Source organism: Palaemon carinicauda, chromosome 43 (genome assembly GCF_036898095.1).
Source record: "Palaemon carinicauda isolate YSFRI2023 chromosome 43, ASM3689809v2, whole genome shotgun sequence".
In the NCBI taxonomy this organism is placed as follows: Eukaryota; Metazoa; Arthropoda; class Malacostraca; order Decapoda; family Palaemonidae; genus Palaemon; species Palaemon carinicauda.
Window position 1 is genome coordinate 25,073,273 of NC_090767.1, and position 12,678 is coordinate 25,085,950.

The 12,678-nt window shown below is 41.3% G+C and overlaps 1 protein-coding gene across 1 annotated transcript; it reads right to left on the bottom strand.

The window, feature by feature from the left end:
- Positions 1–257: 257 nt before the first annotated feature.
- LOC137633754 (uncharacterized) lies at positions 258–11,722 on the bottom strand. The gene is made up of 4 exons (XM_068366000.1): positions 11,553–11,722; positions 8,797–9,398; positions 1,828–1,867; positions 258–690 (listed from the first exon to the last, which is right to left on the bottom strand). Exons 1-4 carry the CDS (start codon positions 11,720–11,722, stop codon positions 258–260), a joined length of 1,245 nt encoding a protein of 414 aa, XP_068222101.1.
- Between the last annotated feature and the right edge of the window lie 956 nt (positions 11,723–12,678).

Below are 12,678 nucleotides of genomic sequence, written 5' to 3' on the forward strand. Positions count from 1 at the left end.
TGATTACCATCAAACCCAGGTATTTGTGACGCCAGATTAAATACTGTTCAATCATGTACCCTGAGAGAACTTCCTTCTCTATCCAAGAGTTTCGTAATTAATAGTACATTAATCTCTTCATCATTATTTGTTAATTTGCTGTTGGGAGAATAAATTGAGAGAGAGAGAGAGAGAGAGAGAGAGAGAGAGAGAGAGAGAGAGAGAGAGAGAGAGAGAGAGAGAGAGACTAAATCCAAGTTATAATTCGGAAGATTAATTCAACTGTACTGATAAAATATAGTATTGGTAGGGGTACTGGTATCAGTACCAGGACTAGTACTTGTACTGGTACTGGTAATAGTACTCGTACTGGTACTAGTAATAGTACTGGTACTAGTAATAGTACTTGTACTAGTAATAGTACTTGAACAAGTTATAGTACTTGTACTAGTAATAGTACTTGTACTAGTAATAGTACTTGAACAAGTTATAGTACTTGTACTAGTAATAGTACTTGTTCTAGTAATAGTACTTGAACAAGTAATAGTACTTGTACTAGTAATAGTACTTGTAATAGTACTTGTACTAGTAATAGTACTTGAACTAGTAGTAGTACTTGTACTAGTAGTAGTACTTGTACTAGTAATAGTACTTGAACAAGTAATAGTACTTGTACTAGTAATAGTACTTGTACTAGTAGTAGTACTTGTACTAGTAATAGTACTTGAACAAGTAATAGTACTTGTTGTTGTGATTTTCACCAGTTTATTAAATCTGCCCGATGTACTGGGCGGATCGCAAGGCCTTGAAGAGGCAAGATTCCCAAAACTTTCCAGGAGTTAACTAAAATACGGCGATAAAATTTACAATTTTATTACAAAAATAAACTCTGATAAAGACAAACAACATTCTTGAGCATTCACAAGACTTACTGAAAAACAAGACTGACCCTAGGTAATGTAGCATGTGCTCTTCAAGCACAAAGTCCACACCGGACTCATTAACAAACTGAAAATAGTGCCAATTCGAATTCAATACACAACGAATCACACACCAAATATCCCTATTCTTATTTAACTCAGGATTCAGATCCCCAATCACAAGGATCTCTACTCTAAACTGCGATATAAAAAACTAAACGTCTTGCACACAAACTTCTACTACAACCAACCTGGTACACAAGGTAGAGAGGAGAGATAACAATTAGAAGGGACTTACTTTGGTTGGGGACGTTGGATCAAAGAGGACGAGCTAGCCTTGCAACCTCCGACGTCACCTTTTTGGCGCAATTTGTCATGAACCTAAATTTCTAGATTGGATTTTTTTATCATGTTACAATAGAATGACGTTATTTTTCCTAATCTTAAATTACCAGCAATTGATTTTATTAGTCTCAGTGCCTTCCTACCAGGCGGTTTCCCTTTTTGGCTCTAAACGTTCACGTCTGGAACTACATTCATTCGCCCGCGAGTTTTCTCCTCTCCCTCCAATTTGACGTAGTCGTAGGTGGAGTCAAATGGCGGGAATTTCGATTGATCGGGTCGAAATTCCCGACATCCTCCACGCCCCAAAATAAGGAGCGATGAAACGTCGGTCAATTGGATGGAGCTAGACTCGGGGTGAGGGGAGTGGCTTACTCCGAGACTCTGTTAGGCTCGCTGCGTAGCGCTCCGCAACGACTCGAACAGAGTACGCACAATATACAACAGCAATGTTACCCCGGGGTAATAAACACAATCAATAATATACAGTCATACAACAGATCAAATTAGGCAATGGGCCTAGCAATTCTAAAGCACTCGTGTAATACACATAAGGAACAGCAGAAATAAGTGATAATGTACACACATTTTACGGAATTCAAATGGCAAGCAATTAGGCAATGGGCCTAAAACAAACAGAAAATGGCAATGGCAATGCATAAAATTCAAGCTCTAAGGCAATTAGGCAATTGGGCCTAAGACAATTCAAGAAATGGCAGAAATGCAAACATAATAATTCAAGTGCAAAGACAATTAGGCAATGGGCCTAAGACAATTCAAGAAATGGCAGAAATGCAAACATAATAATTCAAGTGCAAAGACAATTAGGCAATGGGCCTAAGACAATTCAAGAAATGGCAGAAATACATACATGACAATTCAAATTCAGTCTGTCTCAACTCACAATAATCGAGACTTCTATAGCGCTGCTACATGCAGGCTGTTACTTAATGGAGTACAAGAGGGAGGGGTTGGTTCTGTGCAACGCTCGGTCTGTACGCACGAGAGACCATTCCGTCCCCGTTCTCCACCCCTAAGCACTTCCAACCTCCGCAGATTCACGCACACCTCACAAACTCCACCCTCCCTACCTTCCAGATAGGACACGCCCCCTTTTCACTTACAGTTTACAGCTACTTTTTATATATCGTCACTTTTCAGCAGACAGTCCATTAGTTCTCGCTGTTTCGCGGCAGCCCTTCTCAATGGGCGTGCAGAACGTCCTTGTGCGTTCGTCTGCTCTGTTTCATTTTCATTTTCACTTCTTTCACTAACTGCATAGTTCTCACCTTCCTCGTCGTTGTCGTCCGTTCCTGTGGCTGGTTGTTGAGTTGTCGTAGCTGTTGCCATACCCTGGTCGTTCCCAGACGTCTCCGCTATCCCTGGCATTCCGGCTGTCGAACTGTACGCACCCTGTTCTCCGTCATCGCCGTCGTCTCCTTCATGGTCATCCTCAGAGGGGGCTATTTCTAGGGGAACCAGGTGGCTGACAGCTCGCAGCGATTCGACACCCTCAAACAACACTTTCGCCGATCGTACGACTCCGTCGTCGTCAGGATACGTCTCCACGACACGTCCCAGAGGCCAAGTCGCTCTCTTCTTATTGTCCTGCTTAACTAGCACGATGTCTCCGGGGTGCAGCTTGGAGGGTTCCCCGGGCCGACAGTCGTGCCGGGCTCTCAAGGCACTCAAGTATTCCCTTCTCCAGCGTTCCCTAAAAGCTTTGAGTGAATCTGTCAATCTTACGTAACGATCACGTAGCTTCCGAGAGGTGAAGGTTGCGTTGAGATGGTCGTCCGGTAAGATTGGGGCCATGAGGTGGACTTGGTGTCCTCTTATCAAATGGGAGGGGGTGAGGACTTCATCCTCGCGCTCGTCACCGCTGTACATAAGCGGTCGATTATTCACCACTGCTTCTGCTTCTTTCACGAGGGTTAGCACGTGGGCGTCCGGCAGGTACTTCTTTCCGAGGGCTATCTGGAGGGTCCGTTTCGTTACTCCTATCAAACGCTCGAAGAACCCACCTTTCCAAGGTGCACGGGGCGTCTGAAACCGCCACTTTATGCCAGTTTTCCTCAGGAACTGCTGGACTTCATCCTCTTCATAAAGTCCCTGCAGGAGGTGGCTGGCAGCCTTGAAGGTTTGATGGTTATCGGACATGATGAGCTGTGGGGCACCGTGGGTGGCGCTAAACCGTCTAAGTGCCAACACGAATTCTTCTGCTTCCAAAGAGGGACAGAAGTCAAGGTACACGGCTCTGCTGGCCATGCAAGTTACGATAAGTATATACCCGGGCCGTGTCTCCGTGTGAATTGCTGCTGTGTGGTCCACTCCGACCGCCGTGAACGGTTTTGTGAGGGTGATCCTTTCCTTTGGCAGGGGGGGTGGTGGTGGCTGTCTCGTTAGAGGCTGGAAGGCTAGCTTGCATTCAGGGCATTGCCGCACGGTTCGCTTCGCAATGGAACGTAGACCCGCCACCCAACATTTCTGTCGAAAGATACCTATTAGAGTATTCACCCCACAATGCAAATGTAACTGATGTAAATAATTTAGATACATCCTAACCAAATGCCCTTTGGCTGGCAAGAGAATTAAATGATCAGTTTCTCCTACATGGGACACTCGTCCCCTGGTGCAGATGAGATTATCTACCAAAACTAAATTCAATTGTCTAGCAAAATTAGCAACTTCACGAGGGGGTCTGACTCCGCCCTCTAAGTAGGCATAAACAGTGGGCAAATAATGTTTTTGCTCTAATTTTACAACAATACTGAACGGATGCCGTTCTATCTTAGCAAACTTCAAAACTAGTCTGGCTACTCGTAACAAGAATTGGAACCCTACTTCCCTTTTCAGGACGTCCCAAATCTCGCCTGGGGGGGGGGGGGTAGGACACATCTCCTCCCTCAACTCCTGCACCGCCGCTACTACGTGAGTTTGATGTAGTAGATCTTCCTCCTCGCAAGGAACAGGCTTTCCCGTGGTCCTGAGGAATTCTGGACCGTTCCTCCACAGGGGGTTAGCTTGCAATTGTTGAGCCGTTGCACCTCGGGATAGGATATCGGCAGGGTTCTGCTGACTAGGGACATGGTTCAGACTGAAACTACAAACCTGCTGAATAAAATTAATTTCTGCCACTCTGTTAGAAACAAACACATTTTTATTAGACCTGGCATCGGGCAATGCTACCCATGCCAACGTTACCTTACTGTCGGTCCACATTACTATTTCCCGTGGCTCGATCAGATCCTTGAGCGTTCTTGCTAGTCTGCTGCCTAACAACAAGGCCAGCAACTCTAGCTTAGGGATCGTCAGCTTGCTCATCCCTTTCGGAGTGATCCGGGTTTTACTCGTTACCAGACTTACCCGATTGCATTCGTCCCTAGTATATGCTACTGCTCCATATGCCTTACTGCTGGCATCAGTGAACACATGAAGTTGTAAGCCTCTTTTTCCTATTGATCTTTGAAAGGTGATGTCGCTCACCGCTTTCAAATCATTCAACAATTCACTTGCCTCTTTAGCCCTCTCTTTTCCTAAAACATCATCCCAACCTACATTATCCTCCCATAGTTGTTGAAGGAAAAGCTTTCCCCTTACAAATAATGGGCTTATCAAACCTATCGGATCATATATAGAGACTAATAGGGAAAGTACCCTACGCTTCGTGGGCACCCATCCCTCCCCCAACTCACAGATCCTTTTGCTTTCTTTCACACACAATCTGTCCACGTCCCGGGCCCATCGCAGCCCGAGCACGTTCACACTCACAGGCTCACTCCACTGTTTCTCGCTATCGAAGGCCAAGTGATTGCTGGCCCACCCTTCTAAGGGCATACCCGCCCCTTTTAAGATGTTATGTACAGACTCATGCTCTCGCCTCATATGTTCTATATCTTCAAACGTGGCCAGATAATTATCGACATAAAAGGATTTTACTAAATCTGGGCGCCCTTCCTCTTTAAAATGACAATTTAATATTTGTTGTAGCAAAAATGGACTAGCTGTGATGCCGAACACCACGACTCTAAAGGCGAAGGTAAGCGCTCGACCAGCTGCCTTGCGCCACAGAAATCGTGTGTATTTGGCATCACGAGGATCTAACAAAACACGATGGAATGCTTTACTTATGTCGGCTAACATGGCATATCGATTCAACCTAAACCTTATAATTAAACTATATGCTACTTCTACCAAATTGGGCCCAGGTAAAAGACATTCATTCAAGGACTTGCAACCTTGTGACTTGGCAGAGGCATTGAACACGATTCTAAGGGGGGTGGTACGGCTGTCTTTCTTAACACCAAAGTGTGGCATGTAATAACCTTCCACTACGGGATTTTTCACTTCTGATATAAAACCTGCTTCGAGATACTTATCTATCACTCCCTGATATTGTTCAAGATATTCCCTATCCTTTCTGAATTTTGTCTGCAACGACTCCAACTGCGCCACAGCGTTACGATAATTTGTTTCTGGCCTAGCATCCGACCCGAATGGTAGGCTAACCTGATATCCCTCAGGTTTTCTTACAACGCTTTGCGATACCTTTCGCACGGCCTCGGCCTCGCGAACAGTGTATTGCTCAGATGGGGCGATACCAACGCGGTCTAATCGCCACCACTCATCTACATCATACAGATATGGCTCATCCGTGATTCTGCACACTCTCAACGTTCTTACTTGTTAGACCTTTTCCCCTTGGAACAGCCACTGTGGCACCTTCCCGTACGGGGACATACCATTATGCGTTAAGAAAAGATTTATCCCATCTACTTTTTCTACACCTATGACAAAATAGCTAAAATAATCAGCCCCAACTAATATGTGAACGTTCTTCATGGTATCTGATTGGTTTGCTGGATCAGCTAACGTGACTCCCTTGGTCAACAGATGCTGTCTGACTTTTACATAACCCACGTTATGTATCGGGACGTCCACGTGTTCGTGTGCCACCAACTTCATACGCACGATTCTTTTCCCCATTTCAACCCTGCAACTTACTACATCGTATTGTCCGCTTATTTCCTCGGAACCAAACGGAGCTATATTCAAGGATACTCTTCCTACCACCGGTAGGCCTAATTGACGGGCAATTTTTGCAGAGATGAAGCTCCTCTGGCTTCCTGAGTCGAGAAATAGGCGGACTCGCTTACTACCTTGCCTTTGTTGAATACCTGCCATGGCTATTGGCAAGATAGTGCATGGGAGGTCCACATCAGACCTCTGCGCGATCTTTGCGCTTGTGCATGGTTTAGATTCTACTTTAACTTTGGATGGACGGGGGGCAGATTGGTTCTGCGCAGGCGTCGCATTTACTACGGGGCGGGACGTTGTTGATTGACTATTATTAGGACTAGGGATTGATTGCGGTCTACCCGCATCGCAAATTGCAGTGTGGTGGTTAGCATTACAGTTTCTACAGGAATTTGAAACGGGACATTTATCGCTACGATGGCCTGATTTCGTGCAATTAAAACAAAGACCCCTTTTTAGTAAAATGCGACGTCTAGCAGCTGCGTCAGTCACTTGGCGACATCCGTGAGGCGGATGCCGTTCGCTACAAAATGGGCAGGAATTATGGTGGATGGGATGGGTTTTCGGTCTTACACTACTGTCTGGTCTTTTGTCACTCTCAAGACTGTCGCCTTTCTGCAACGCATCGTCTTCTAACATTCTTACAATAAAATCTATTGCCTCAAAAAACTCGTCCAACGTATAGTCGCATTTCCTCAAATGCTCTACCACTTTGCGGTATAGTTTTCCCTCCGAAAGTTTTTGATTAATGAGGCTCATGACCATGCCCTGGCCTAAGTCATTGGTACTAAGTCTTTTGATTTGTTCAATAATGATGGTCAACTCAAAACGGAACCTTTTGAGTTCTACTGGGTTTAGTGACGGCACAAAGATGTTTGCTAACTTACGGTGCAGAATCACGAGTGTCTGGTGCACGTTGCCATACTGCTTATCTAATAGGTCTAATGCTACACTATAGTTCGCGGCGGTTGCACTTAGAGATTTGATGATCCTAAGCGGCTCTTTGCCCAACGTCCCCAATAAATATGTGAATTTAGACACTTCGTCTAAATCAGCTCTTCGATCCACGTGGATCGTGAATAGTTCACGGTACGATGCGTACTCTTGCACTTCCCCTTCAAACGTGGGGAGAGGCAGCGGCTTCAACCTGGGGAGGGTAACATTCCCCGTTGAAGGGCCTTTCACTTTATCTATTCTATTGTACAATAGAGTGGAAGCGCGTGTCGCTTCACCTAACATATGCCTAATTCGGGCTTCGAAACTAGTTTCTAGCTTAACGCGCTGGCTCTTGTATAGCTCTTTAAGCTGTCGGACCTCTGCCTGCAACTCCGTTACCAAATTCTGGTAAACGGACTCGGAGTAAGTCTCTATCAGCGCCCTTTGCGTTTCGCTCAGTAAATCCTCCAGTAGGCCCATCGACGCCTCGATATGCACGATCGTGGACACAGCCATCTTAATTACTTTACTTTACGTTTGGGGGGGTTGGGCAAGGCAAGGAAAAAAGGATAATTTAACGTTAAGAAGGGACTCAAAGAACTGACCCACGTGGGCGATCGCACATCGGGACGTAGAGGACCTTAATTGTTCGTCTCTCTCTCTCTCTCTCTCTCTCTCTCTCTCTCTCTCTCTCTCTCTCTCTCTCTCTCTCTCTCTCAAAAGCTCATATTTTAAATTAGTCCTGTCCGGCTCTGGGAAGCGCTTGCGATCCGGTTCGAAGGACCAAATGTTGTGATTTTCACCAGTTTATTAAATCTGCCCGATGTACTGGGCGGATCGCAAGGCCTTGAAGAGGCAAGATTCCCAAAACTTTCCAGGAGTTAACTAAAATACGGCGATAAAATTTACAATTTTATTACAAAAATAAACTCTGATAAAGACAAACAACATTCTTGAGCATTCACAAGACTTACTGAAAAACAAGACTGACCCTAGGTAATGTAGCATGTGCTCTTCAAGCACAAAGTCCACACCGGACTCATTAACAAACTGAAAATAGTGCCAATTCGAATTCAATACACAACGAATCACACACCAAATATCCCTATTCTTATTTAACTCAGGATTCAGATCCCCAATCACAAGGATCTCTACTCTAAACTGCGATATAAAAAACTAAACGTCTTGCACACAAACTTCTACTACAACCAACCTGGTACACAAGGTAGAGAGGAGAGATAACAATTAGAAGGGACTTACTTTGGTTGGGGACGTTGGATCAAAGAGGACGAGCTAGCCTTGCAACCTCCGACGTCACCTTTTTGGCGCAATTTGTCATGAACCTAAATTTCTAGATTGGATTTTTTTATCATGTTACAATAGAATGACGTTATTTTTCCTAATCTTAAATTACCAGCAATTGATTTTATTAGTCTCAGTGCCTTCCTACCAGGCGGTTTCCCTTTTTGGCTCTAAACGTTCACGTCTGGAACTACATTCATTCGCCCGCGAGTTTTCTCCTCTCCCTCCAATTTGACGTAGTCGTAGGTGGAGTCAAATGGCGGGAATTTCGATTGATTACTTGTACTAGTAATAGTACTTGTAATAGTACTTGTACTAGTAATAGTACTTGAACTAGTAGTAGTACTTGTACTAGTAGTACTTGTACTAGTAGTAGTACTTGTACTAGTAATAGTACTTGAACAAGTAATAGTACTTGTACTAGTAATAGTACTTGAACAAGTTATAGTACTTGTACTAGTAATAGTACTTGTACTAGTAATAGTACTTGTACTAGTAATAGTACTTGTAATAGTAATAGTACTTGTAATAGTACTAGCAGTAGTACTTGTACTAGTAATAGTACTTGTACTAGTAATAGTACTTGAACAAATAATAGTACTTGTACTAGTAATAGTACTTGTAATAGTAATAGTACTTGTAATAGTAATAGTACTAGTAGTAGTACTTGTACTAGTAATAGTACTTGTACTAGTAGTAGTACTTGTACTAGAAGTAGTACTTGTACTAGTAATAGTACTTGTACTAGTAATAGTACTTGTAGTAGTAGTAGTACTTGTACTAGTAATAGTACTTGAACAAGTAATAATACTTGTACTAGTAATAGTACTTGTACTAGTAATAGTACTTGTACTAGTAATAGTACTTGTACTAGTAATAGTACTTGAACAAGTAATAGTACTTGTACTAGTAATAGTACTTGAACAAGTAATAGTACTTGTACTAGTAATAGTACTTGTACTAGTAGTAGTACTTGTACTAGTAATAGTACTTGAACAAGTAATTGTACTTGAACAAGTAATTGTACTTGTACTAGTAATAGTACTTGTACTAGTAGTAGTACTTGTACTAGTAATAGTACTTGTACTAGTAATAGTACTTGAACTAGTAATAGTACTTGTACTAGTAATAGTACTTGAACAAGTAATAGTACTTGTACTAGTAATAGTACTTGTACTAGTAATAGAACTTGAACAAGTAATAGTACTTGTACTGGTACTAGTACTTGTACTAGTAATAGTACTTGTACAAGTAATAGTACTTGTACAAGTAATAGTACTTGTACTGGTACTAGTAATAGTACTAGTAATAGTACTGGTACTGGTACTAGTAATAGTACTTGTACTGGTACTAGTAATAGTACTTGTACTGGTACTAGTAATAGTACTTGTACAAGTAATAGTACTTGTACAAGTAATAGTACTTGTACAAGTAATAGTACTTGTACAAGTAATAGTACTTGTACTGGTACTAGTAATAGTATTAGTAATAGTACTGGTACTGGTACTAGTAATAGTACTTGTACTGGTACTAGTAATAGTACTTGTACTGGTACTAGTAATAGTACTTGTACTGGTACTAGTAATAGTACTTGTACTGGTACTAGTAATAGTACTTGAACAAGTAATAGTACTTTTACTTGTACTGGTACTAGTAATAGTACTTGAAAAAGTAATAGTACTTTTACTAGTAATAGTACTTGAACAAGTAATAGTACTTTTACTAGTAATAGTACTTGTACAAGTAATAGTACTTGTACTAGTTCTTGTAATAGCACTTATACTGGTACTAATAATAGTACTTGTACTGGTACTAGTGCTGGTACTGGTACCATTACAAGTACTAGTACCAGCACAAGTACTTTTACTAATAGTAGTACTAGTACTGGTACTAATACTAGTACTGGTACCAGTACCAGTAATGGTACTAATACTAGTACTGGTACCAGTACCAGTGCCACAAACAGTATTAGTACTAGGCTAGGTAGTAATATTAGTACTAGGTACTAGTACTAGGTACTAGTACTAGTATTAGTACTAGTACTAGTACTGGTACTAATACTAATACTAGTACCCAGTACCAGTACCACAAACAGTATTAGTATTAGTACTAGTATTGGTACTAGTACTAGTATTAGTACTAGTATTGGTACTAGTACTAGTATTAGTACTTGGTACTAGTACTAGTATTATTACTTGGTACTAGTACTAGGTACTAGTATTAGTACTAGGTACTAGTGCTAGTATTAGTACTAGGTACTAGTACTAGGTACTAGTACTAGGTACTAGTACTAGGTACTAGTACTAGTATTAGTACTAGGTACTAGTAATAGTATTAGTACTAAGTAATAGTACTAGTACTAGTACTAGGTACTAGTATTAGTACTGGTACTAGTACTCGTACCAGTAACTATAACAGTATTAGTATTAGTATTAGTACTAGGTACTAGTATTAGTACTAGTACTAGTACTAGGTACTAGCATTAGTACTAGATACTAGTATTAGTACTAGGTACTAGTATTAGTACTGGGTACTGGTTAGTACTAGGTACTAGTACTAGTATTAGTATTAGTATTAGTACTAGTACTAGTACTAGGTACTAGCTAGTACAAATACTAGTACTAGTACTAGGTACTAGTATTAGTACTAGGTACTAGTATTAGTACTAGGTACTAGTATTAGTACTAGGTACTAGTTAGTACTAGGTACTAGTTAGTACAAATACTAGTACTAGTATTAGTACTAGGTACTAGCATTAGTACTAGGTAGTATTACTAGTATTAGTACTAGGTACTAGCATTAGTACTAGGTAGTATTAGTATTAATACTAGGTAGTATTAGTATTAATACTAGGTACTAGTTAGTACTAGGTACTAGTACTAGAATTAGTATTAGTATTAGTACTAGTATTAGTACTAGTACTAGGTACTAGCTAGTACTAATACTAGTACTAGTATTAGTACTAGTACTAGGTACTAGCCAGTACTAGTACCTAGTACTAATACTAATACTAGTAACTAGTATCAATACTAGTACCTAGTACTAGTACTAGTATTAGTATTAGTACTAGTACTAGTATCTGTACTGGTATTGGTTCTAGTACTGGTAATGATACCAGTACCATTACTAGTACTAGTATTAGTACTGGCACTGGTACTGGAACTGATAGCCAACTGATACCAGTAGCCTACCAGTTCCAGTACCATTGCTAGTACTAGTATTATTATGAGTTTCCCCAGAAGTCTTTTAACCCAGAGTCTAACTGCAATACGAACTTCTGTGGGTAAAATGTCCTTCCGAGGGAATCCTCGGAGGTGGGAAACATCTAAAAGAAGAATCTAAGCTCCGGAGCCCTTTGATTGATTGATTGATTGAAAGTTTTCTGGCATCCTGACATCTAAGGTCATTGACGCCGATACCATTTACTGTATATGAAAATTAAAAGAAAATTTGATTAAAACCATAAACATTAAGAAGTCATTACAATAGTTAAATAGTTTTCAGAAGACCTGCTTCTGAAATAAATCTAAAAATTCCGTTCGCATAGTAAGACACATCATGTCCAAGAATCTTGGCAAGGATAAACCTGCCATCCTCACCTCGAGCCTCAAACAGATATCTATTTCTTAAGTTAGTAAAATTAGGGTATTCGGTCAACAAATGCCTCACTGTTAAAGGTACTAAGCAGTCCTCGCAATACGGTTGGTGTTGGCCCTTCAGCATAAACTCGTGTGTCAACCGTGTGTGACCAATACGGAGACGATAAAGAGTCGTCTCCCATTTTCGGGGAATCATGTTATACCTCCAAGGTGATATGATATTTGTTACTTCCCTCATTTTATTGCCATCTTGACTATCCCAGTGCTGTTGCCATTTATCACAAACCAATTTCTTGATGTAAGGTAGGAAATCGTTACATGGAATGGGATACCTCCTTGGTAGCAACTCGGATGCCGCATTCTTCGCCAGTAAATCTGCCTTCTCATTCCCAGACACACCTACATGTGCTGGAACCCAACAAAATCGAACAGTTATACCTTTCCGTCCAATAATAAAAAACCATTCTAAAATCTTTAAAACTAGAGGGTTACTAGAATTAAAAACTTCTAAAGCTTGAAGAACACTCCTTGCATCACTAAAAATTGTAAAATTACCCTCCTTT

Coding starts and splice junctions, on each gene's coding strand:
- LOC137633754 (XM_068366000.1), bottom strand. CDS start 11,722: ATGGTACTGGAACTGGTAGGCTACTGGTATCAGTTGGCTATCAGTTCC. Junction 9,399..11,552: donor AATACTAGTACTAGTACTAG/GTACTAGTATTG, acceptor TACTTGTTCAAG/TACTATTACTAGTACAAGTA. Junction 1,868..8,796: donor AAGTACTATTACTAGTACAA/GTAATCAATCGA, acceptor TGTTTGTTTTAG/GCCCATTGCCTAATTGCTTG.